Here is a 24,124-nt window from a genome sequence, read left to right on the forward strand (position 1 = left end):
TCATACCTTAAGGTGAAAAACTCTCTGGCTGTCCTTCACCTGCACAGCTCTGACTTGCCACTAGAGGCCTGGTGAGCAGGGGCAGGACCGGTTTGCTGCTCCACTGCAGTGGCTGCGGTGCCTCCTGCCACTACCCAGACTGGCTTGCTGCTGGAGCTCCAATCTTTTTTTTTCTGGAGATCACCCCACAGTGCTGCTGCCAGCTGGGCTGCCAGTCAGCCAGGCACTGCCTGAACTCCAAGGGGCCTGATCCTTTTCAAAACTCAAGCAGCACTTGGCCGACCAGGATCCTGGGTGGAAGCGGTACACAGGGATGCAATCCAGAGGAAAAAAAGGATTGGACCTCTCAGAGCTCAAGCAGTGAGCCAGTCCAGGCAACAGCAGGAGGCACCACAGCTGCCAGGTGCTCAAAAGCTGCAGCGTTCACTCTGCCTGATGTCCCCAGGGGGCGAGGCACCATGCCTGGCCTGTTGCGCCCCAGCATCCCCATTCAGAAAGGGCCATTGCATCCTGGGATGCTAGAAAACTTCATCTTGGGTGAAACTGCTGTAGGGAGTGGCCACACCATAGTAGAACAGCAGCAAAATTAGGTGGATTAGAGATAATTCTGCCCTGGAGTGGAGTAGTTTTAAACCAAACCATGAGTGCTTTAAGCCACCTAAAGGTGCTAATGTGCATCAAATCCAGGGGTTAAGAGCTCCAGAAGCTGCTAAAACTTACCATGTAACACGGCCCTTACAGACATATGCAATGCAACGTTTCTGCAACATTTCTGCAACATTTCACAATGTTCATATTTACATGATTAAGGAAGAAATATGCTACTATCAATGTCTGCAGCATATCACTTCTTTTTCCAGGAAAATTCCCAACCCTGATTTTGCAACCAGTGATTACTGCTGAGCTTGTGAGAGGCAATGTCCATCTCAAATGTGCTTACAGCCATTCTTCCTCAACTCAGCCTTTGCACTATGTGGTGGTCTGGTCACGCCATTCCGCATCCAGCATGAAAGAACAGATCCATCGTGACACAACTCTGCAGACATTCTCCTATGTAGAGATGGATGGAGTTAATTTCAGATTGGGAGTAACGGTAATGCTGTCCTGAACTCAGCAAACAAGGTCAAATACTCAAGAGGAACCAAATCCCTGTTTAGAATATTCCTTTCACTTTTATTAATTCTATTCTCCACTACCTATATTTACATCTATTGTAAAAGAACTTGTCCAGATAGAAGTATATTTCAAACCAGGATTATTAAATACCATTTGTAAAGGCAGAACCCATAACCTTTATGTAAAGTAAGCCCTTCATTTCACAATTTTTCTTAATACTTTCATTAATGATATAATGCACCTCACTTTCTCTGGCTCTAGAACAAACACACTTAACTGTTTATGTACTAAGCAAATACACCTTGAATATTTGATAGATGCGCTTCAGTTTAAATGGCATTTAATTGGCGTAAGTAAGATATATATGCAGTGCATCTGTGTATGTGTGCATGCATGTGTACATACACCTATGAGTTTGAAGAAATGCTCTCTGTATTTTTCCTGTCTCTCATCAGTGTAACTACATAGACTGAATAGGTAGTATACAGGGTAATTTCATACTCACAGACCAGATACAAAAAAAAAAAAAAATCTTCCAGAGAAAAGAAAGATAGTACATTTTAAAATGGAAGAAGATTTATTTTCAAGGGTTTTTTTTAATATAGCTGTCTGCCACTCTGATTGTGAATCTTTGGTTCTATTGTAAGCTGACAGACAGCATTCCCTACAAAACCATCTTTAAGCACTGCATGCATCTGTCGGGTAATACAGGAGTACAGGTCTAGTTTTAACAGTAGCAGCAAAAATACAGAAGACAATCCAAAAGTGTGAAAAGTTTGAGTCATATATGAATTCATGGCTTTCCACAGTCCGGAAACCTGACTTAAATTATAAAAAGAAAACCATTAGTCATATTATAGATACTGGAAGAATAAACAGATTTAACAGTCCTATATTAAGGCATGCTGGAAATAGCCTGGGTGTTTTGAATCTTTTTTTCATTTGAGACATTTAAAAATGTGAAGTTTATTCCAGTTCTTACAAAGGTTAGACATTTATAGCACAGCTAAATCTGGACAGTTTTGCTAGTTTCTTCTCATAATGATGCCACCTGCATTTGTAGTCTGACTGATTCTTTTGAGCTGATATGAGGCAGACAAATTAATTCTGCCAGTTTTTGTGGTGAGTTTTGTTACATCGAGCTATCTATTGTCATCAACATAATTTCACTTCCAATCAGTTCAAATCTAGATGTAAGCAATCCTGGAGGGATTCAGAAACAGGTAGTTTTCTTAACTAGTAACATCCTCAAGTCTTTATAGACTTCCATTTTTATGATATGGAAATTAGCCCTTCATTGTCCTCTTCTAAAATCCACGTGTTTAATTTAGCAATCTTAATGAGAATGAAATGTTCAGTTCACTACTAGAATTTTTTTAGAAGCTCTTCATGGTCTATTTGAATAATTATAATTATCCCCAAATTGTCAGTGGTGAGAGCCATGCAAGAAAGCTTCAGCTATAACATGGAGTTCGGTCTAAAATGTTTTACAAAAATAAAGATCTGAAAAAGTGTTTTATGCTGCTCCACCTTGGGTTCCTAATAAAAACTGTGAAAAAAAAGATTCTCCTTTAACTACGAATGCTATAAATTAGGAGAAACTTTATGCATGTCATTAGTTATGCCAATGTAAACTGGTGTAAATGAGAAGAGAATCAAATCCAAAGGACCAGATTCAACCCTGACTGAGTACAGATGTTTTTCAATTAGGGAAAATTTCTCAGAAATTTCCCCCAGTAGAAATCTTTCTAGGAGAGGGAGCTGTACAGACATTCACTTTGTAGCTGCTCCCTCCCCCTTCTCTCTGTGCCTTCCTAAAATCAGGCTGGTTCCAGTGTGGGCAAGGTGAGCAGAGCAATGCCTGCTCCACTACTTCTACTCCGGAGTGGGCTGTGGAGCAAGGGGGAAAGATTCTCCACACCTGCCCCCAACTGGGCTCTGGGGAACAGTGTGGAGGATCTGCCTCCTTCACTCTGCTCCCTATCCCTGGGACTGGAGTAGAGGGAGCATGGGGCACAGCCCCCAGCCCCTACCCAAAGCAGGGCAGTGTCTGGCCACGGGACGAGGCAGGGATCAATAGCTGGTACTCCCCTCCTCTCCCCTCCCTGACTGGTGTGAGAGGGGAAGGGAGCCTTGAGCCATGCCTTCTTCAAGCCAGGAACTTCCCTGGCTTAGGGAAGGGGCTGTGGGCTGTACCTTGCTACTTCCTGTCTCACCAGGTGGGAAAAGGAGTGGCGGGGCAAAACTCCCTAGTCTGGAACAGCTGCTCTTCCACTCTGCTCCCCGTCTTTTGGAGCAAAGTGGAGGAAGCAGCAGGGCAGCCCCAGGGCTCACAGACTTGCTCCCTTTGCTCTGTTCCTGGTGCGGGGAGCCAAGGGGATAAAGCAAGGCTTGGAGAGGCGTTCCCCAACCTGTTTGCCCCGACGAGCTTCCTGCCCCCCCCCCAACTCAGCTGGGGGGCAAAGGAAAGCTGGTAAGGGACACTGCCACCCCCTGTGGTCAGCTCCTGGTGCCCCTGCTTGCTTCTCATGCTGACAACTCTAGTGTAAGAAGCAGGCAGGGGGATAAGCTGCTCCCTGCTGCTTACCCTCCAGTGTCTGGAAGCCAAGTAGAGGAAGCACTTCAGCAAAGCTGCTCATAACAAGAACTGTGGTGCAAGAAGCAGGGAAGAGAAGCTTCCCTTCCCAGTCTACAGGAGGGGTAAGAGATGCTCCCTCCCATTCCTTCTCACAGGTGGGGGACAGGACTATGGTGATCCCAGTCTTCCTGCAAAAAACTCTGCCAGGAGTGACTTAACTCTGGTTGTTCCACGGATATTTTTCCCCTGAAGAAGCCATTTTTTCCCTGGGAGAAAAACCCTGAGTGCCTGTACACTTTTGGTTTCTACCAAAAGAACAGCAATTCTCCCAGTAGAAAGTAAATTTGTGTACCTAGCCCCTGTAGGTACAGGCAGCTGAAGCATGGGTGACTGGTGCCGCCTTACACGGGGTGGGGGGCACATACCCCCCCAGTGACCAGTCAGCAACCGGGGGGGGGGTCCCCCTGCAGCCAATCTCACCAACTGGGGGGGGGGGGGTCACCCCATGGCCAATCTCACTCACCGGCTTCTGGAAGTAGCCACCAGCACTCCTACCAGCCCCCTCCTGCCCATCGCTTAAGTGGGGAGCACGGCCTGTCAGGGGGTGCACCAGTGCTCTCAGGGGGTGCACATGCACCCTCATGTACCCTCTACATGTTGCCATTGGGCTGAAGGAGCAATGGCTGGAGGGATTTCAGTTGGCCAGCTTAGCTTTAAACCAAGCTGAACACAAATGATAGGGGCTCAAGACAAAAGCTAATAGGTTAAGTGCCTTTGCTGACTGTTTTTGCTAAATCCTTTTGTTATCATAGAGGGGAAACCTAAGAACTTATTTTTTTCTCTCAAAAATATGTGTATAGGAACAAAATAGAACAGAATGTGCCACTAATGGGAAAAATTTAGTCCTAGAATAGCAGCAACAATTCTACAGTCACCTGTGCTTACTCTACTTTTTATCCACTAGTACATGGTCTAAATTTGGCCTTAATGCTTCCACAGAGGAATTTGGAATTGTATTATTTTTAATATTAGTCTGAAATGAGCATCTTCTCCTTTCACTCTTTTATATAATATAGCCAAGAGGAAAAGAAATTAAATCATCTTTTAGGTGATTGATATCTACACTATTTTTCATTCATCACAAAGTCTCCAGGTACTATGATAAGGCACATAATAGAATATCCATCAATAAGTTTTAATATATATTGGAACCATATAATAGCTTTAATAGGACCTTACGGAGTAATTGAGATTTAGTGAGCCAATGTTGTTGAACTTCTATCGACTTCTCTTTTGTCTAAACAGCCAAAGATATTTCTTCATAGTACTCATATGCATTCCTCCAACTTTAGGCTCTTGTTTCAGAAAATGTTTTTGGAAGCATAGTATAATAAAACTATTGCAAACTTAAATACATCCACAATATGCTTCTATTTCTACATAAACACTGAGAGAAGCCCATTCCATCTGATTCAAAACCTAGCATTCCTAAGCCGTATTTATGTGACATTGACAGAGGTCATTCCATTCCTACAGGCATAGCCATCTACACATTACAGTAAGCACAGTGTGAGTAATGAGTTATGTTAAGAAAAGAAGGTATTTAGAAGAAAACTGAGCAGATTTTGCTCAGCACAGCAGTCTGAAAGTTCACATGGTGAGAAGCAATTGTCACCATACATAAACTATGATACACACTGTAAAATAAAATCTTTAAGAAGAACTGGCCTTTTTGAGGTCGGTGCTAGATGTGTCCATCTTGCTGATGCCTTACACCACAAAAAGAGAACCTAGTGAAAAGCAAGTAAACTCATTTCTATTCTGCTTTAACAGTCAAAAGAGAACTGTTTAATTCCCACTCAAAATGGATGAGGAAAGAAGTTTTTCCATGTTTAACTATTTCCTTATCTAGAGTACAGAGGTGTTTAGCATGTTAGTATGAAATCAAGCAGAACCTAGGGCAGAGACTAACAAGTTCAGAGAGGCATGAGCTTTTGTAGGCAACAATCTACTTCATCAGATATATCTAGCCATAGGCTCATGTTTCCACTTGTACATTCTCTCTGTCCCCAAAAAATACTGTATTCCAGTCTACACAATGGCACCAATTCAATAGTCTGATAGTCCTGATGACGGTTTGGCAATGAGGCATATGCTATTATGTAAAAGGGCCCAGTTTTAAGAAGAAATTGGGTAAGACCGTATTTTATGAGCAGCCACAATCCTGTCAACTGGCTTCTATGAAAAACACACAAGTGCCAAAGATTGCCACTGTGTTACTTTCTATAGTAATGATGAGTGAAAAAAATTAACAAAGCATAATTTTTCCAGTTCAAAATGAATTATGTAACCTGAAGTCAAAATTTACTTGTGATACTTTGGGATGCTCACATTTTACAGAAATAAAGAGTTTAAAAAACAAACAAACAAACAAACAAACAAACAAAAACCTTCCTCCCCCTCCAGCCCTAACAATAAAATAAGACATTATGAAGATGCTGATGAAAGATGCTGAGGGAAGGCTGTCAATGTGCATGACAAATCCTGTTTAGAAGTTAATAATCCCTCAACCAATTCCCAGATCTGATCATTCAGGCCAGGTACAGACATTACTCTTTTACCAGTATAAAAAAGATCAGAAATTGGTCTATACCTGTAACAGAACAGAATTTCAACACACAAAACTGGTCTATACCCATAACAGAAGTACAGCACACAAGGCTGGGTTAAAAATGGTGGGACCCAGTCTAAGATTTACAAATGTGGGGCAAATGTGTGTGTTTCTGCATCTAAATCATGCTGCTTACAGAAAACCACATAACTTAGATTGTGGCTAGGTACAGACATTCAAAAAGCCAAAGGTGGAATTAGTGTTTCCTAATGTTATTGGGTGAATATTGGCTTTTCATAAATGTACTGTTCTACTGACTTCAAAGTGAAATGGGAGTGAATCTGAAGAAATCAGTGGGAATCTGAAGAAATGAGATGTCAGCATTAAAGTTAAAAAAAAAAAAGAAATTTTTTGTTTCTAGCCCTTTTTATTTTGTAGGTATTTTTACCTTTTTTTGCCCTCTAGAAATCATTTCAGGCACATAAAAGAGAGGAAGCAAATCACAACCAGAAACAATTGAATTACTGTGTCTGAAATTTCCTTAACAGATTGCTGCTTCTTTAAAATAGAGGATAATATATAATTGCATTTTAAAATGATTTGAAGAGTTTGTGAATAATACCGCCCAACCTGTCAATGCTGTCAGCAGAGTGCCATTAGTGTTGTTATCTTTTTGCTTTAAATGATACATGGATATGAAAAAAAAAAAAAGAAAGTTGATTGCAGAACTGGAGAAGAGCTAGTATTTAGCTGAAGGCAAAAAACTCCTGAGAGGTACTATCATAATAATTATCTGACAAACTGTCAGCCTGTAGCTCAGTGGCCAATAAACATATCTGATGATTGCGAAATGAACGTACACCTAACAAGGTAAAGTAGAAACTAAAAGGAAAGATGAACTTTAAAAAAGATAGGGATAAAATGTAATGGTATAACACAAGATGTGTCCATATATTTCCAATTTACAAATATACTGCTCTTCACATGACCTACAGATCTTATTCAACCCACCCAAGATGCCTACTCTACTTGGGTGATTATTCTTGATTTGCCAAAAAAATACATGGGAATGATGAGATGATATTTTAGAGGTATTTCAACTATAGTTACAGATGAACACAAAACTTCTTGGTGTTATGTTCCACCTTCAGAATATAAACTATATATATATACACACACCATCCTCTTCTCAAATACACTGGTATTTTCAGATGGAAGCCACCATTTTAATATTCTTGACTAAAGCTGTTGAACCAAAAAGTACAAACCCCCCAGCAAGCATTACCAGGGTCAGTGTAAACAGAGCATCTGCAATGCAGATGTATTAGATTCATTCACTGACATTGGTAGTTGAGTAATGTTTTTCACTAAGGGAAATGACATTATCTCTTATTCTGCTGCCAACAGTTGGTCAAATCTTGATTCTGTGAAGACTTTTCCCACTGTAGCAGCTGTGACAAAAAGTAAAACATCAGCAGTCACTGCCTACCATCCCAGAAAATGATCTTTTTTAACATTGCATGGACTGAATGTGAGTATTTAAAGAACAATGCCATCGTGATGAATAATAAATACTTAACACTAATAAGAATTAAATAGGGAGAAATACTTTTAGAAGAAAATTATTGAAATACACAAGAGTTGAAAACCTATGATTCGATAGCACCAAAGGAATGCTTATTCCTGTTAGGAGAAGCCAAACTCAAGGTAATTTCAAAAGGATTCTATCTGCTCAAAATAAGTTATTATATAGGTTACCCTTAGCAACCTGAGAGCAGATATTATAGCTGGCCTGACACCAAGAATATATCAAATAAAGACAACACGTTGGAGAGCACAAAGGAACCGTTCTAAGAAGAGTGTTCCTGAGAAACTTGCACTTACAGGAAAAAAAAAGAGGCAAAACACTGCTTCAACTTCTAGGATCTAGGGGTGGTACATACCTCACCCAAGGCATTTCTCACTTTCTGGGTGGGCACAAAGAACTTCAGTAGCAGAAGTTACAGGATAGCTACAAAGTTTAAAGGAAAATTGCAGTATACTTGTAAGAGAGGAGACATGTACAGAGTTAGGGAGAGGAGGAGGTCTTATACAAACCTAAAAATGGTTAGCTTCACAAGGCTATGAGGCATTGAAAGTATTGTTATTTGTTCTGAAAAAGTTTCTTAACCAAGAACTGGACTTTCAAATATGACTAGACACCAGTGGCTGCCATTGTGGCATGGATAGCCAATATACCAAGTTCTGGAAAGCTACCCCAAGATGTTTACTCCCTGTATAAAATAAAGCAGTTCCCCTTCACAGGTTATTTTAGCCTTCGAATACCAGCCACCATAAATGTGACTTCTGGCTATCTGAAACTGATTCAGTAAGTCACTATCAGTTATTCTAATTATGAGCAGGAGAGAAATTAATAGGTACAGTCTGGCAATTTGTAATAGTTTGCTTTAAGGAGGGTTTGTGTGGTATAATCTTGTGTTTCAAGAAATGGTGTTTTCAGCTTCAATATTCTGAAACAATAGAGTTTATTTTCAAGGAAATATGAAGATGGCAGATAGTGTGTGGCTTCCATGAGATAAAAGCTGCACAGCTGTTTTAGGAATAAAACATAATTGGCTTGGCATTTTATGTGTTTTCCCCAAAATACAACCATGTAGACACATCTAATATTATTTAGACAGCACTTTTATAACGTGCCAAGAAAAATGGTGCAGACAACTTCTATTATGAGTCTGACACTATTTCTGGGGGAGGATGATTGTCCTAACAAAAGAAAGGCTGAAAAATAAGGACTAAAAAGAGGTTATATGGCCCAGTGGGAAGGACACTAACCTGAGAATCTACAGAATTGAACCTATATAACCTACTGTGTGACCTTGGACATGTTCTTTACCAGTACTTCTTTATTCAGTCTTTCCCTCAACAAAATTGCAAGAATAATACACCCCTTTAATAGTTGCTTCAGTATCTACAAAGGAAGTGCCATGTAAGTGTTAAGAATTATTAAGAGCTAATACCAGTGTCTCCTTCCTTTTCAAATAAATGCACAAAAGATTATTTAAATCCTCATGATTTATAAACAAACTTGCAAACAACAGACCCTAAAAATCTATTACTTTTCTAAAGGCAAAAACACAATAACCCGGATAACTAGAAAAGATGATGTGATTATATAATCTTCCTCATGCTTTACTTCAAGACAAACTGAGAGAGAGAAACAATATTTATATATTTATTTATTACAGGTCTTTTGCACTGTTACTGCTTTTATGAAGGACCCACCTGATCAGCAGTCATTGTCTGAAGAGAGCATTGGATTTTATATTGGGATTAAGGTATTAGTGATGTGCCCTGATTTACTGATTTTCTCTATACTGAAGAATATGCATTTATTACAAACATGCTTTGAAAGATAATGCACAATAAAATAAGCCTTAATAGTCATAAACAATACTGCTACTATGTTTCTAGTAAGACAGTGTCTTAGTAAATGATATACCATTTTATTTGTTTGGAAACCTTTCTAATGCACCCATCAGTGCAGTGTATAGATGCTAACACTGTTAAAACACATAGTATGAAAGAGGGCTTCATGTATTCTATAGCATTTCCTCAAAGCTATGTATAATGCTAGGAGTGCCTCATTTCCATGGAGTCAGTATGCCTTTGCATTCAGACTATAAGGATAAGGACAGAGAAATTAATATCAAGAAAATATCTGCCTAGGGCCATGTGTAGAGGAAATGAGGTGCATATGTGCACAACACTTTAAAGTGGGCTAAATGCTTTTGCTCCGCTTTAATGGTGTCGGTGTTTGCATGCCTCAGCGGCGTTATTGCGCATTAATTCCAGCCACTGTAGGAAATTTGATGGTGTAATGCACCTTAAATGACTTGGGGCGCAGCAAACTAGAACTCCTTCAAGGAGTTTTAGTTTGCTGCCCCTACAGCCATGAAACGAAGGACTGGGCTCCATGCAGCTCCATGGCTCTGCAGAAAGCCCTGCAGGCAGCCTGGCAGCAGCCCGGGAAAGCGAAATCTGCCCAAGAAAAGCAGCAAGCCTGATCCCCCCCCAGATCCTGCCTGCCTGCCTGAGCTGTGTGGAGACCTGATGCTTCCTTCTGCAGCTGCGATGCCCCCTGAGACCACCCAAGCCGGGTGCCTGCGGGTGGGTGCCACCGGGGGGGGGGGGGCGGTGCTGCCACTGCTATGGAGGGAAGCACCATCTCCTCCACCCCCACTTTAGCTCAGGGACTCTCCACCCACCAGCAGCTCACACTCCCCTCCCCGCCAGAGAGGCAGGTAAGTCAGTGGGGTGGGGGCATGACAGGGGGTTTAATTATTTCTAAATTGAAGTGGTGGGTTTTAAAACCCACTGCTTCAATGTAGGGCCCCTGTTTCATTTATACACACCCTATGGTCACAGGAAGAGACTGAAAAATCAGTATCTTTTAAGTATAACCCACAGAGATAATGTTCCTGTAAGGTAGATGCCATTGATATATCAATGCATTTGGATGCTGTTTTCAATATTAAGAAACAAATTCTATTGGTCTTTTTGAGCAATAATTTTGTCTCAGTGTGTATTGTTAGGTTCCAACCAGAGTCTTGTGTAGACCAGTCAGCATTGTGTGAGATGTTGTGGTCCCTACTTACTTTATGACAATTGGAAAAAGCATGCCTCCTACCTCCAATTATCTGGTGGCTTCATAGTTTATTGCATAGTAGATAGCATTTGCCTTGGCAGCAGGGTAGATCTGTATTCTGTATCTGAAGGTCAGATGGAAATTGCTGTGTGGCAGGCACAGAGCCACAAGGAAAGACTTACTCTGACTGGGTGAGGAGTGGAGCCGACGGGATGCTGCACTGGAACAGAAGTGCAGTGAAAGTGAAAAGCAGGAGGAAAAAATGCTGCGCTAAAAGAAAAAGAGTAAAAGGAATAGCGGAGTTGGAAGGAGCCAGGGCCGGCTTCCACATCAGCATGGGCATGCTTTATGGCAGCGTGCTGGGGCTGAATTCATGGCCAGCCCCCTGAGACCGGGATAAAAGGCCCAGCAGAAGAGCAGCTTAGGGGACCGGGAGTGAGTTCCCTGATAGGCCCAGAATGACCCACAATAGAACAGAGTTCCACTGAAGGGACATGGTGTCTGCCCCAGGAAGGGGCTTTCCAAGATAAGCAGAGCCATACAAGGCTCAGTGACTTACCTGAAGAAGCACTGTGGACTCCGGACATCTCCAGTCCAGATTGGATCCAGGCAGGACCTGAAGGGACAAAAAGAGATGGACGTCTGAGCCACAGCAAGTATAGAGCCTAGAGAAAGACAGAGACACTGGGGAACAAGGTAACCCAGGGTGGGAAAGACGCTTAGGTAGGACCAAGTACGGTTGGGGAAAACTTGGACATGATAATATCCCAATCTGACCGTCATAAATTCAGAAGACTGGAACACCAGAGTCTATACTGTACCAGCACTAGCAATCCGGAAACAACATCTTTGGTTGGCATTAGGTGGGTGTAGGGGTGGCAGAGACACAAGTAGAAAGAACAGTCAGGAAGATTGAAAGAAAGTACCAGGAAATGCGGGACAAACTATCTTCCTCCTAATTAAAATAATTTATTCCAACAAGACGTGGCAGGTGAGACCCCCCTGGGGAACCTTCCAAGATCTAACCCAGTAACAAGCCTGTCTCTTCCTTAAGCAATGGCAAAACCAGAAAAGCCGCTACAGACATGACGCATGGGTGAATGGTACGGGAGACTACAGGCAGCTACAATGAGAATCACATTGCAAGAGGTGATATAATTGGATGAACCACAAACTCAAGGTTATCCTGAATGTTGACTGGAATTACTAGCCCTGGTTGCCTATTCAAATTCTAGTTTGGGATGTTATGCCTTCTCTGCCTGGTTTATTAGCACTTTAGAATAAATGGGAATCCTCTACTCTGCTTTCATTTGTGGCCCTTATAAATTCTTGGTTGCTTTGGTTAAGTGAATAACATTGCTGTCATTTTTAAACTATTTTCTAGGATTTTTCTATATTAATCATGAAGAACAGTCTTTGTACCAAGACAGTGCTATTACATTATCAAGTGCAAAATAAGACCCTTTTAAAGAGAGACTGCCATTATGCTCCAAGATCTAACCCTTGGTAAATATGACAGTCTCTACTGAATCTTGCAGGTGTTGATCTAACGGAACAAAAAGTTTATTATAAAGCACATCAAGATTCTCTATCTATACCTGTAAATGTCCTGTCCTAGACAGTGATACCCTTATGCATTACGCACTGCTCCACATAGAATACCTCCTAAATGAAAGGTCGTGTGCGTGCAAGCAAAGTGGCCTGGGGGGCAGGCTAACTGGCATTGGCATTCAGTTGGATTGATAAGAAACCTAGAGACACTGCTATTTCTGATTTTGGAGGCAGCTCATGTGCAGCAGTACAGAGAACCTGGAGCACTCGTGCCTGGCACTATCAGTTTACCATGTAGTCGTGCCCCTAATAATAATGAAAAATATTATCCTGTATAAATTGAATATGCAATATGGAAAGCTTTTTTGCTTTTTAGCTTTACATATACATGCATGGTATAAAGGGAAGCGACCCTATCCATTCATGTGAGCTACCCAGAGTTTAGGTTTGAATGAGCCAAACTAAGAGTGCTGGTCACTAATTTTCCAGTGAAGTATATTTCTATTGGAAAAGGCAAACTTGGTTAAATTACAATGTTCTGTCTGGTTTCCTGTCAGCCTGCCTGACGGACTGCTGCAAACTGGGAACCTTGCAGCCTTGGAAGCCTTGGATGGAGCCAAGGTCTCTCAAGGTGTGTAGACTCCTCCAACCACAACTGAGTGTCTGGAAGACCTGGGAGCCCCAGGTCAAGCCTAAACTTACAGAGCATCACAGGCTGCCCCTTTCAAGAATTGGGAAATAGGGACACACAGGACTGAGGTGGAGTAAATTGTCATGAACTGCCTTTCTGCAGGACTTCTTAGCAACAACGCTGTTGGCTTAGACCCTCCTGCTTAATCCTGACTTTATTTTTCCTGTCTTGGATCTCCTGGCCTTGATCAACTGCTTGCCCTGACCTTGGTTCTAGTTTGACCCCTGGCTTGAAATCCCAGAAAATGGATTAATGCTTGGCTTTGACCTTAGCTACTTGCATTCTGATAAATCATTATTCCCTCCCTCATTCCTCTCTTGCTGGGATCATATGATCCCAGCAGTCTTTCCTGCCCAAGTGCAGGGGGGCTGGACCCAATGATCTGTAAGGTCCTTTCTAGACCCCAACAACTATGAAACTATGAATCTGGAAGATCTGGAGATCCATTCCTTAAGAAAATACAAAGTTTCAAGATTTATTTTTCTTATGCAAAATGAGAGATTTTTTTTTTTTGGAACTTTCAGAGTTTCCCAGGGGTCCAGGCTCTGATCAGCCCTAACACCATGTTCTTTCTACTACTCTGGTTCACAAGCTCAAATGTACAGGGAGGGAATGGAAAAAGCCAAGACCTTTCACTTTGCTTTCCAGTGCATAAGCCCATGGAGCTATGCTACTTCATATATGAATCGCCAGCAAACTATTGCTCCCTGCTGGAAGGAGAAAGGACAAGAAGAAAACAGTTCAGTAATCTAAGCTGCTCCTGGCTCTAGCATACTACTCTATACTCAGGAGTATCACAATAATACACTTTAGCCCATGATAACTGACAATATCTCTAATTTCAGTGTACTAAGAGAGATCTTTTTAAAGAGTGATACTTAAAAAAATCAAATATGCTATCATATCATTTTCAGGATTTGTAAAAGACTTTTCAGAGTAGAAAATAAGAAACAATTACAGGCTATTGATGACAACTGCAAACATATTCTTAATTACTGAAGGTGTTTGAAAAAAGATTAAGAAAAAAAATTACCTTTGGAATTTTAGGATGATGGTTATCTTATAAGCAATTATAATAATGTGTAAGTGTTTGAAAAGAAACCTCACTTTTTAAATATTAAAAATACAAATTTTGCCTTAATTTATGGCATAATTATCTAAGATTGGTAATCTATTTTTTTCCAGTTTGTACCACAATCATTACAAATTGCAGAAGATGGCAAAGAGCATGTTTTGACCATCCTAAGCACCATACCCATTACTTGCCAAGATCAAGGTGGCATCTGTAAAATTACTTTACAACTGAGTACTGAAGATTCTGGTAAGTGTTTTACATATTACATTCAAATCAGTGTGATTATTTTTTGCAACTTACATGTTAAAATTAATTTAAAGGAAAAATAATACATTTAAATGCTACTAAGGAGGTGAAAACTAAAAAACACGCTTTGTGTAAAAGAGAGTAGATGAAAGCACTCAATTTGTCAGTGCATTAAATAATTTAAATAACAAACCTAAATAGTAATTTACTGCAATTCATTAGAGAAATAAATATAAAGAAAAACATTTATTTTAAATTCTGGGAGAATAAAATAGTACTACAAGCTCCTGCATCACAGATAGTTCTTAGCCAAAAGGCATTCATAACAATTTCATGAATTCTATTAATTGTCAATAAGAACCACATCATTAGAGTTAGGAATGAATTCTCAGGATGAGTCTATGACACAAAAGAGAATAACCTGCTAAATTTATATCGCTTGTTTTTTCTGTAATGTACTGCCACAGCCCCAAGAAAGAAGCCCATACTCTAAAACCTCTTTTTTTCTTTTAAAGATAAGCATGTGAATAATTTACACACAAGTAGTCCTAAGTAACTTAGCCCTGTTAGTCTGAAGAGTTAGTTAGGTATGTTAGGGCCTTGTTATGCTCTGTACTATGAGTTGCACAAAGGCTGATCAGCGTTAGTGCTAGTCACAGCCTTAGTCTAGAAACCTTGTCTGACTGTACCCCTGTGACTTGAGGCTAAACTGTGAACTCCCACTAGAGGGCTGTTGAGTCAGGCAGGGGTGAGAGAGATCCTGGGATACTGGAGGACTTCAACTTGGGTGGCACATCTGTGAGGAGTGATCACACCTTAATGGAAGAGAAGCTGGGTAGTGCAGATAAGAGATAATCCTGCCCTGAAGTGGTATAACATTGAGCCGCATCATGAGTGTGTAAAACCACTTTAAGGTGTTCATGTGCAGACAATCCAGGGGTTAAGAGCTCCAGGAGCTCCCCAGGATTACTGTGTAACATGGCCCTTGGTTTGATATCAGACAGAAGGCAAGGTAGAGATGTACCTTATAGACTAAAGCTAGAAATAGATGTCACTCAATAGATGTCGCCCAATGTGTCCTGGAACAGTTGATCAACTTCACTGGGCAAAACAGACATCATCCATGGTCCCACCTGTTAATCTTGTGGGACAATGGGTAATATGTTTCCTGTTTCCAGAGATGTGTCCTGAGATTGCCAGGAGTACATCTCTGGAAGTGAGGAAAGCTGAGCAGGTGCTTCCAAGGCTTGACCCTACAGGGGAGTTCCCAAGGCACATAGGACCAGGCCTCTCAAGCCCCAAGAGTGTCTACAAGGGGCAAATGAAGAGTGCCGGTATCTCTGGACTGCCCACTGTCTCCTGCTATAAAGCAAATTGGCTTTCATCATTTAGACCACATTTAACACAATCCAGCTGGTGAAGGTTTGTTCTGCAATTTCATGTTCAAGTCAGCTTTTAAGGTTCCACTGTTTTAAGAGCAGCTACTCTGAGGTCAACAAAGGAATGTCCAGGAGCACATTATCGCTGGAGAAACAACACAGATTATAACTCTGTCCAAGATTGCGGATGACACAAAACTGTGGGGAGAAGTGGACATGCCGGAGGGCAGGCAACAGCTACAAGCAGACCTGGACAGGTTGGACAAATGGGCAGAAAACAACAGAATGCAATTCAACAAGGAGAAGTGCAAAGTGCTGCACCTAGGGAGGAAAAATGTCCAGCATACCTACTGCCTAGGAAATGACTTGCTTGGTGGCACAGAAGCAGAAAGGGATCTTGGAGTCCTAGTGGACTCCAAGATGAACATGAGTCAGCAGTGTGATGAAGCCATCAGAAAAGGTAATGGCACTTTATCGTGCATCAGCAGATGCATGACAAATAGATCCAAGGAGGTGATACTTCCCCTCTATCGGGTGCTGGTCAGAACGCAGTTGGAGTACTGCGTGCAATTCTGGGCACTGCACTTCAAGAGGGATGGGGATAACCTGGAGAGGGTCCAGAGAAGGGCCACTCGTATGGTTAGGGGCTTGCAGGCCAGGCCCCATAAGGAGAGACTGGGGCTCCTGGACCTCTTCAGCCTCCACAAGAGAAGGTTGAGAGGGGACCTTGTGGCTGCCTATAAGTTCATCACGGGGGCACAGAAGGGAATTGGTGAGGTTTTATTCACCAAGGTGCCCCCGGGGGTTACAAGAAATAATGGCCACAAGCTAGCAGAGAGCAGATTTAGATTGGACATTAGGAAGAACTTCTTCACAGTTCGAGTGGCCAAGGTCTGGAACGGGCTCCCAAGGGAGGTGGTGCTCTCCCCTACCCTGGGAGTTTTCAAGAGGAGGTTAGATAGGCATCTAGCTGGGATCATCTAGACCCAACACTCTTTCCTGCCTGTGCAGGGGGTTGGACTCAATGATCTATTGAGGTCCCTTCTGACCCTAACATCTATGAATCTATGAAAACCCAAGGTTCAGTCACATATTTCTCTACCAGTATCACATATGATATCACCTGCTTACAGTGGCCCTCTTCTGTTTGCATTGGACAGACAGGAAAATCTCTACATGAAAGAATGAGGGGACACCAATCTGACAGCAAGTCTAAAAATACACAAAAGCCTGTGGCAATGAACACTTTAACCCCCCTGGGCATCTCATTGCTGACCTCAGAGTAGCTGTTCTTAAACAGCAGAACTTTAAAAGCTGACTTGAGCACTTTTAGTCACCTTGCCTTTAAGTATATAAAGTTGCATAACTTGGTACAGGATTAGGGCCCAAGACATATGACACTACTTGGGCTTCGAATAGGTGTCACATTTATTCCAGGATACCATCTTTCCTGGGACAAAGTGCAGGCTTACAGACAACCATGTCATAGAAATCAGAGAAAAATTAGGGTTGAAAGGGACCCCAGGAGATTATCTAATCTCACCCTCTGCTCAAAGTAGTATCATCCCCAACTAAAGCATCCCAGCCAAGGCTTTGTCTATGCAGGTGTTAAAAACCTCCAAGGATGGAGATTTCACAACCTGTCTAGATAATCTGTTCCAGTGCTTTACTCTCTTCCTCATGAGAAAGTTTTTCCTAATATCTAACCTAAACTTCCCTTGCTGCAACTTGAGACTGTTGCTCCTTATTCTTTTATCTATACCACTGAGAAAAGTCTGGCTTCAGTTTCTTTGTAACCACCCTTCAGTTTGTTGAAGGCTGTTTTTAAATCCTCCCTCAGTCTTTTCTCCTCCAGACTAAAGAAGCCCAGTTCCCTCAGCCTCTCCTCACAACTCATATGCCCCAGTTTCCGAACCATTTTCATTGCCCTCCACTGGACTCTCTCCAATTAGTCCACATCCTTTCTGTAGCTGGGGGGCCCAACTGGACATAATACTCCAGATGTGGCCCCACCAGTGCTGAATAGAGAGGAATAATCATTTCCCTCAATTTGCTGGCAACACCCTGTCATAACCCAATGATTTTTAGTGCCTCGGCACAGTGGAATTTTCCCGCCACATGGAGCTTTCTTTGCACGGCGGTCTTCTCAGCTTCAGAGAGAAAACCCTGGTGCAAAAAAGTTCCCACCACTCATACAAAAATTTGTGTCCCACTATTGGTTAATTCTAAATTATTCCTACCTGGCGGCTAGCGATTGGCCTGCTAGCCGTATAAAAGGTTAGAGCAGTTTCCGCCCAAGTTGGAGGACTCCACAACCATCTCGTGGAGAACTTTGAGCACGCTGCAGAGTGACTTTAAAGAATTCCTGACTCGTGGCAGAGTGAATCGGTAGCCTGATCAACTATCGATTTTTCCTCCCCGTCGCCGAGTGCTTATCCCCGACGTAACCTTTCCCTGCATGCCCGGTTCGTCTGTGGACTCACTGGTTCGGTTTCTTGCCAGTTAAAGCAACTCATTGCAATTACGCAAGCAGCCTTTACAGCCTGCGTCATGGCCACCAGCGGCGTAAGTAAAAACTATTTTTGCAACCAATACGCTGTCTCGCCTCTCCATCCACCAGCTCACCTGACGTTCGCTTAATTAACTAGCATTTCCCTCGGTCGGCTCTACCCGGCCGAGACACACCCCTACTAATGCAGCCCAGAATATTATTAGCCTTCTTTGCTACAAGGGCACACTGTTGGCTTATATTCAACTTATTGTCCACTTTAACTCCCAGGTCCTTTTCTGCAGGGCTGCTACTTAGCCAGTTGGTCCCCAGACTGTACCAGTGCATGGGGTTGTTTCATCCTAAATGCAGGAGTTTGCACTTGTCTTTATTGAACTTCATGAGATTTATTTTGGCCCAATCCTCCAATTTGTTTAGGTTTCTCTGAATCCTAGCCCTACCCTCCAGCATATCTACTACTCCCCCAGCTTGGTGTCACCTGAAAACTTGCTGAAGGTGCACTCTGTCCCATCTTCCAGGTCACTGATGAATAGTTTGGGTAAAACTGGCTCCAGAACAGATGCCTGGGGCACTCTACTTAACACCGGCTGTCAACTAGACAAAGCCCTTGATTAGTACCTTTTGAGCCCAACGATCCAGCCAGTTTTCTATCCACCTTACAGTTCATTCATCCAACCCACACTTCCTTAGCTGGCTTGTGAGGATGCTGTGGGAGACTATATCAAAAGCCTTTCTAAAATCAAGGTATATCACATCCACTGCTCTCCCTGCATCCACAAAACCAGTCATCTCATCATAGAAGGCAATTAGGTTGATCAAGCATGACTTGTCCTTGGTGAATCCATGCTGACTGTTCCCAATCACCTTTCTGTACAGTTATCCTAGGACTGCATCACTAAATCAATGGCAGAAACATGGCACTCCATTCAGCCACTCACTAAACCCTGATTGGGAAGGCACTGTGTGTACACGTCAATTCCAGGACATTATTGTTTAGGGATAAACACAAACAACTTACCGAGGGACAAATACAACATCTGTTCCTAGCCTTAGATGTGGAAGAAAGTCATAAAATATTGCAGGGATTGGCTTGTATTCCAAATAATCTGATTTTTGTGGTACTGGAGTATAAACTAAGGAAACTGCATTGTCTGACAACAATAAAGTTTCAGAAGTTTTCCCCTTTTACAAATATTAAGGACAATAACCTAGTTCTATATTACATTCTATTTCCACAAATGAAATAAGCACTTTTTTGTTAAGGGGGAGTTGTTTGCTTTGTTTTTGTTTTTTTACTAAAACAGTCCCTTTTTACTGGCATTTTCTCTTGATTTGTTTCTAAATTAATCTTTCCTTTGGAATGCTGGTGAATTTTCCTAGAAAGCATTTTGTAATTTTAAGCTGCAGTATTCTGAAGTGGAAGTGGGGGACTTCTGCTTCTATCCAAAACTACAGGCTTTAGTTTGTCATTTCATCACCTAAAAAGCCAAAGCTTTTTCAAAGAGTTCTGTTGCCCTTAAGGTGAACAGAATCGATGAGGGTTCCCATCGTAATCAAAGAGGGTTGTGTCTGAGGACAGAATCACAGGCTAAGTACAGATAGTCAAAAAGCCTGAGGCAGAATCAATCCAATCTTCGTAGGCTTCTCTAGATTGGACCGATAACAAATGGAACGCATATTCACTCTTCAGTGAAAGGCAGGCACGTCTGTACTGGCCCAGGCCAGAGGGTGAGGTGTGCTCGAGCACATCTACCAGCCTGCTAGCCATTGCCCAGCCCAGCCAAGGGGACAGAGGGGAGTCATCCTGATTGCCTGTCCAGCACCCACTCCCCAACCTCCTGCTGTCCTCCCACAGAGGGGAAGGAGTCCCCCATCCCAGTGACGACCCTCCTGAGACATGTGTCTGCCCATTTGAAGGAGTCCCCTATCTCAGGGGGTCTGCCCCCATGCCACCCCAGGCTGAGGTCTGGCCAGCTGTGGAGAGCCCGGGATAGAATGGGGGAAACCTCCTGAGGCATGGGGCTCTCCCCACATGGGCAAATGAACAGTTCAGGGGGGACCCTTCCCCTCATCGACTTGCAAGTCAGGTTCACGTGCTAGGGACAGAAGTTGCACATGAACCAGTTTAAGTGAGCAGACTGGGTTTAAACCTATAACAGAAGACGCTCTGCTACCCTGGGCTAGGCTGTGCTGTCTGCTCCAGCGGAGCATGGCTGGCCCTGCCCCTGCCCCTCTGCTCTCTAGCTGGAGCAGGGGCGAGGGCATGGCCAGGCACTGGCCCTCTAAGGTGAAGGGGGCAGGGAAGAAGTATATCCCCACCCCCCCAGCCATTTCTCATTTCTCCACTTGCTGCTTCAGCAGCCGGGCATGTGGCAGCAGCATAAAGCAAACAGAGACAGGGGTTTAATTCCCTGCTCCATCACTGTCCCAGTGGCATGGACCCCAGCCGGGGTAAGCTGGGGTCTGCCTGGCACTCCATCCTCACTGCTGCAGCAGTAGGGGTGGGAGTGTTGCCAAACACTGGCTGGCATGGCCCCCTGAGGCAAAGTGGGCAGGGCAGGGGTTTATTCCCCCCTCCATCCCCAGTGGACAGCAGCCAGGGTCTGCTACCCTGACTGCCAACTCCACCAATCGTTCCCAGTACAAGGCGAGTAGTGGAATAACCCCCCTTCCTTCCCCCTTTGCCAGACTCTGAAGGGAGGGGGAAATAGGGAGAGCTTGGGGGCTGTGGCCACCCATCTGAGCCCTGATGCCAGAGCTCGCCCTCGCTGTGCAAACTGTGGCAGCTCTGTCTGCCCCGCTCCCATCCACAGCGCAGCCCCCATACTGAGAAGAGGCTTGCACACCCAGGACACCAGCACAGGGTCTCCTGCCCCATCAGGATCCCTCCCCCTCGCTGCTCCAGTGGCAGTGGTGGCAACATGGCCAGAGGCCAGCCGGCATGGCTCCCTTAGGTGAAGGAGCACAGAAGGGGTTTATTTCTCCCCTCCCTCCAGCATCTGGCAAAGGGGGCAGGGAAGGGGCTTATTCTTCCACTTAGCTCATGCAGGGAGTGATCGGCAGAGGTGACGGTTGGGGCTAGCAGACCCTGGCTGTGGTCCCCCAGGGACAGAGGGGGCAGAGGGAGGAATAAACCCCTTCCCTGCCCCCTTTGCCTCAGGGAGCCATGCCGGCCAGCATCTGGCCATATCCCTACCCCTGCCTCTGCCTTTGCAGCAGCGATGGGAGAGCACTAGGCAAACCCCAGCTTGGGTTGGTGCCAGTGGGACAGGGAGGGGGGAATTAAACCCCCTCCCTGGCCAGTTCACTTGAGGCTACTGCTGGGGCTGGCCATGCCCCCTGCTAATCCAGCAGCAATGTGAGGGGAAATACCTGACAGGAGCCAGTCTGCCCCAGACAGAAAGAACCCGGCTGAGGTCCCAGGGCTAGAGGAGAAGGAGGGGGAAATAAACCCCCTCCCTGCCCCTTCACCTCAGGAGCTATGCTAGCCAGTGCCTGGCTGCACCTCCACCCCTGCAGCAGTGAGGGGCAAGGACCCTGACACAGGCTGCTGCGCTCCAGCCACACAGACCTGAACTGGGGTCCATGCCACTGGGACAGGGGATGAAAGAGGGAATTAAACCCCCGTCTCCATTCACTTTATCCTGCCGTGGGGGCTGGCCACCCCCCCGTTGCCGGAGCTGTGAGGGCAGGGGTGTAAAGTGCCTAGCAGGTGCTGCTCCCCTCCCTGCCCCTGCAGGCCAGGGTGGGTGTTTAAATGCCTCCACAATCATACTCAGGGCTGCCTGGGCCTGGCCACATCCCCCCAGCTCTAGTGCCCTGCACCTTTGGGGCTGAGCCACCACAGGAAGTTGCCTGCATTTCTTGAGTCAAAAATGCATGTCTATTCACTTGCAAATTGGTTCAATCTACACAGGTTAGACTAACCTGCAAAGATTGAATCAATTCAGGCTCCAGCTTTTTGAATGTCTGTTCTTAGCCATAGGGACTGGGGCTGAGCAGCCAGCCTGGCTAGGGTGGGGAAAATCATTCTCAGTGCAGGGCTCCCTGCAGCTGGGCTGACTTGGACTCAGAGGGAGCCTGGAGCAGGGTGAGGAATCCCTACCCTCTTCCCCAGGCCCCTAATTTCCCTTTAGGGCTGACAGGTGCAGGCATGATGCAGGTTGGGGACAGAGGTTTTGCTGCTTCAGCTCTGTGACTGCCCAGAGGCAAAGGTGGCCCAGCTCAGCAAGAGCAGAGGAGCATTGACAGAGCATCAGCCCAGCCACCTGGTGAGGAAGAGTTAGGGGGAGGACTACATATTATCCTGGGATGCTGTGGGATTGCAAAGTAACTTGAGTCAAGAGGAGTGTCAGGACTATAGTTCTCCACCTCTGAGAAATTGCTCCTCTTCTTAAAAACTTATGGCTAAATCAGAGCTAGATTCTGAAATTTTTTTTGCATATGTGATTATTGTTTTGTGGTTGACCCAACAGTGGTGTAAAATATTTAAAAAAAACCCCCTTATCTGTGGATATATAATCCACACCCTGTTGAAATAAGTGACAACAGGCAACATTGACTTTAATGAGGTAAGAATTTCCCCACAGGTCTTTGTCTTCTCCCCTCTAATGTTCCATTGACATACACATTAAATAGAACTTCTAAAACAAAAAAAGAATCGATAATTCTCTGTTGTACCCCAGTCTATCACTTTACCCTTTCTTCTCATCTCCTTTTAATCTCTCTGAATTTCAGAAACAAGCTCTTATATAAGTTCAAATCCATCTTCTTTTTCTACCAATTCTCAGCCCTGGCACCAAAGGGGGGAAAAATTACATTCCAGATGAGATCATAATACAGTGATCTTAAGCTGAACTGTACCTTATGGTTTCAGCATCTGTGTTGGCTCCCAGACATGGACTGGTTTGAATTTCCTCACGGCTTAGTTATACATTGTCTACATATTCCTCTTGGCTTGCTGTCTGCATCAGTCTAACAAGTGAACTTATTTAGGCTCATGAGGAAAGATTTCTGTATGTAGTAAGTGCCTAAAGAGGCAGATTGGTACCTGCTGGAATTTTTCAAAGTATCTAAAGCAACTTAGATACTTAAGTCATATTGAAATCACATGGGAACTAAGTGTCTGTATTCTAAGGCACCTAAATACCATTGAAAAGCTGCCCGATTAATATATGTGCAGTGAGCTAACAAGACTGCGGGGTGAGTTTGCTAGGGACTAAATGTAAAGCAGACTGTTTGCCAGAGGTCTATTCCATACTCACTGCATGTTATAACATTCCCTAATATACTAAAGGAGGTGGTGGGGTTCAGTGTCCAGAAGTGGAATTATTTTCAAGGTGTTAATGGACTTGACACATGGTGCTGAGATGCAGATAAAGCGCTACCAATTAACTAGCCTTTGCAGGAAGTTGTCACAGAAGTGGCAACTTTCTGTCACTTTTAATCATCTCATTTATGCAGCTTGAACTAATAAACAACTATCATCCTTGATTGTTCCACCCTAAATGTTTGCCTAAGTGACACCGGCCTGGATCAATTCAACTGAGATATTTTTATACATTTAAGATTTAACACCTCCTGCTTTATATATATGCATATGTTTATTCAGTGCCCTATTTCCCGTTGTATTTTTGCTTCAAAGAAAGCTGTGGCCTTCCACAGATCTAAATTGGCTGCAATGCTACACATTGAAAGTAAAGACTCTTTTAATTTTGGTTAAA

At 43.6% G+C, this 24,124-nt stretch overlaps 1 protein-coding gene and 1 long non-coding RNA gene across 7 annotated transcripts in view; one reads left to right on the top strand and one right to left on the bottom strand.

Moving 5' to 3' along the window:
- The window catches only part of LOC102563004 (von Willebrand factor D and EGF domain-containing protein), a 323,208-nt gene that overhangs the window by 106,538 nt on the left and 192,546 nt on the right, over window positions 1–24,124 (top strand). For all 6 annotated transcript variants that reach the window (XM_059727409.1, XM_059727412.1, XM_059727411.1 and 3 more), the window contains 3 exons: window positions 861–1,093; window positions 9,551–9,640; window positions 14,378–14,513. In XM_059727409.1, coding sequence (XP_059583392.1) covers window positions 861–1,093; window positions 9,551–9,640; window positions 14,378–14,513 — 459 coding nt within the window. The remainder of the gene's footprint in view (window positions 1–860; window positions 1,094–9,550; window positions 9,641–14,377; window positions 14,514–24,124) is intronic.
- On the bottom strand, window positions 973–23,391 carry LOC132250411 (uncharacterized). Its single transcript, XR_009462130.1, has 4 exons — window positions 23,265–23,391; window positions 11,510–11,566; window positions 10,993–11,170; window positions 973–1,050 (listed from the first exon to the last, which is right to left on the bottom strand). It is a non-coding gene; the product is annotated as an uncharacterized LOC132250411 (long non-coding RNA).

Source organism: Alligator mississippiensis, chromosome 4 (assembly GCF_030867095.1).
Source record: "Alligator mississippiensis isolate rAllMis1 chromosome 4, rAllMis1, whole genome shotgun sequence".
Classification (NCBI taxonomy): Eukaryota; Metazoa; Chordata; order Crocodylia; family Alligatoridae; genus Alligator; species Alligator mississippiensis.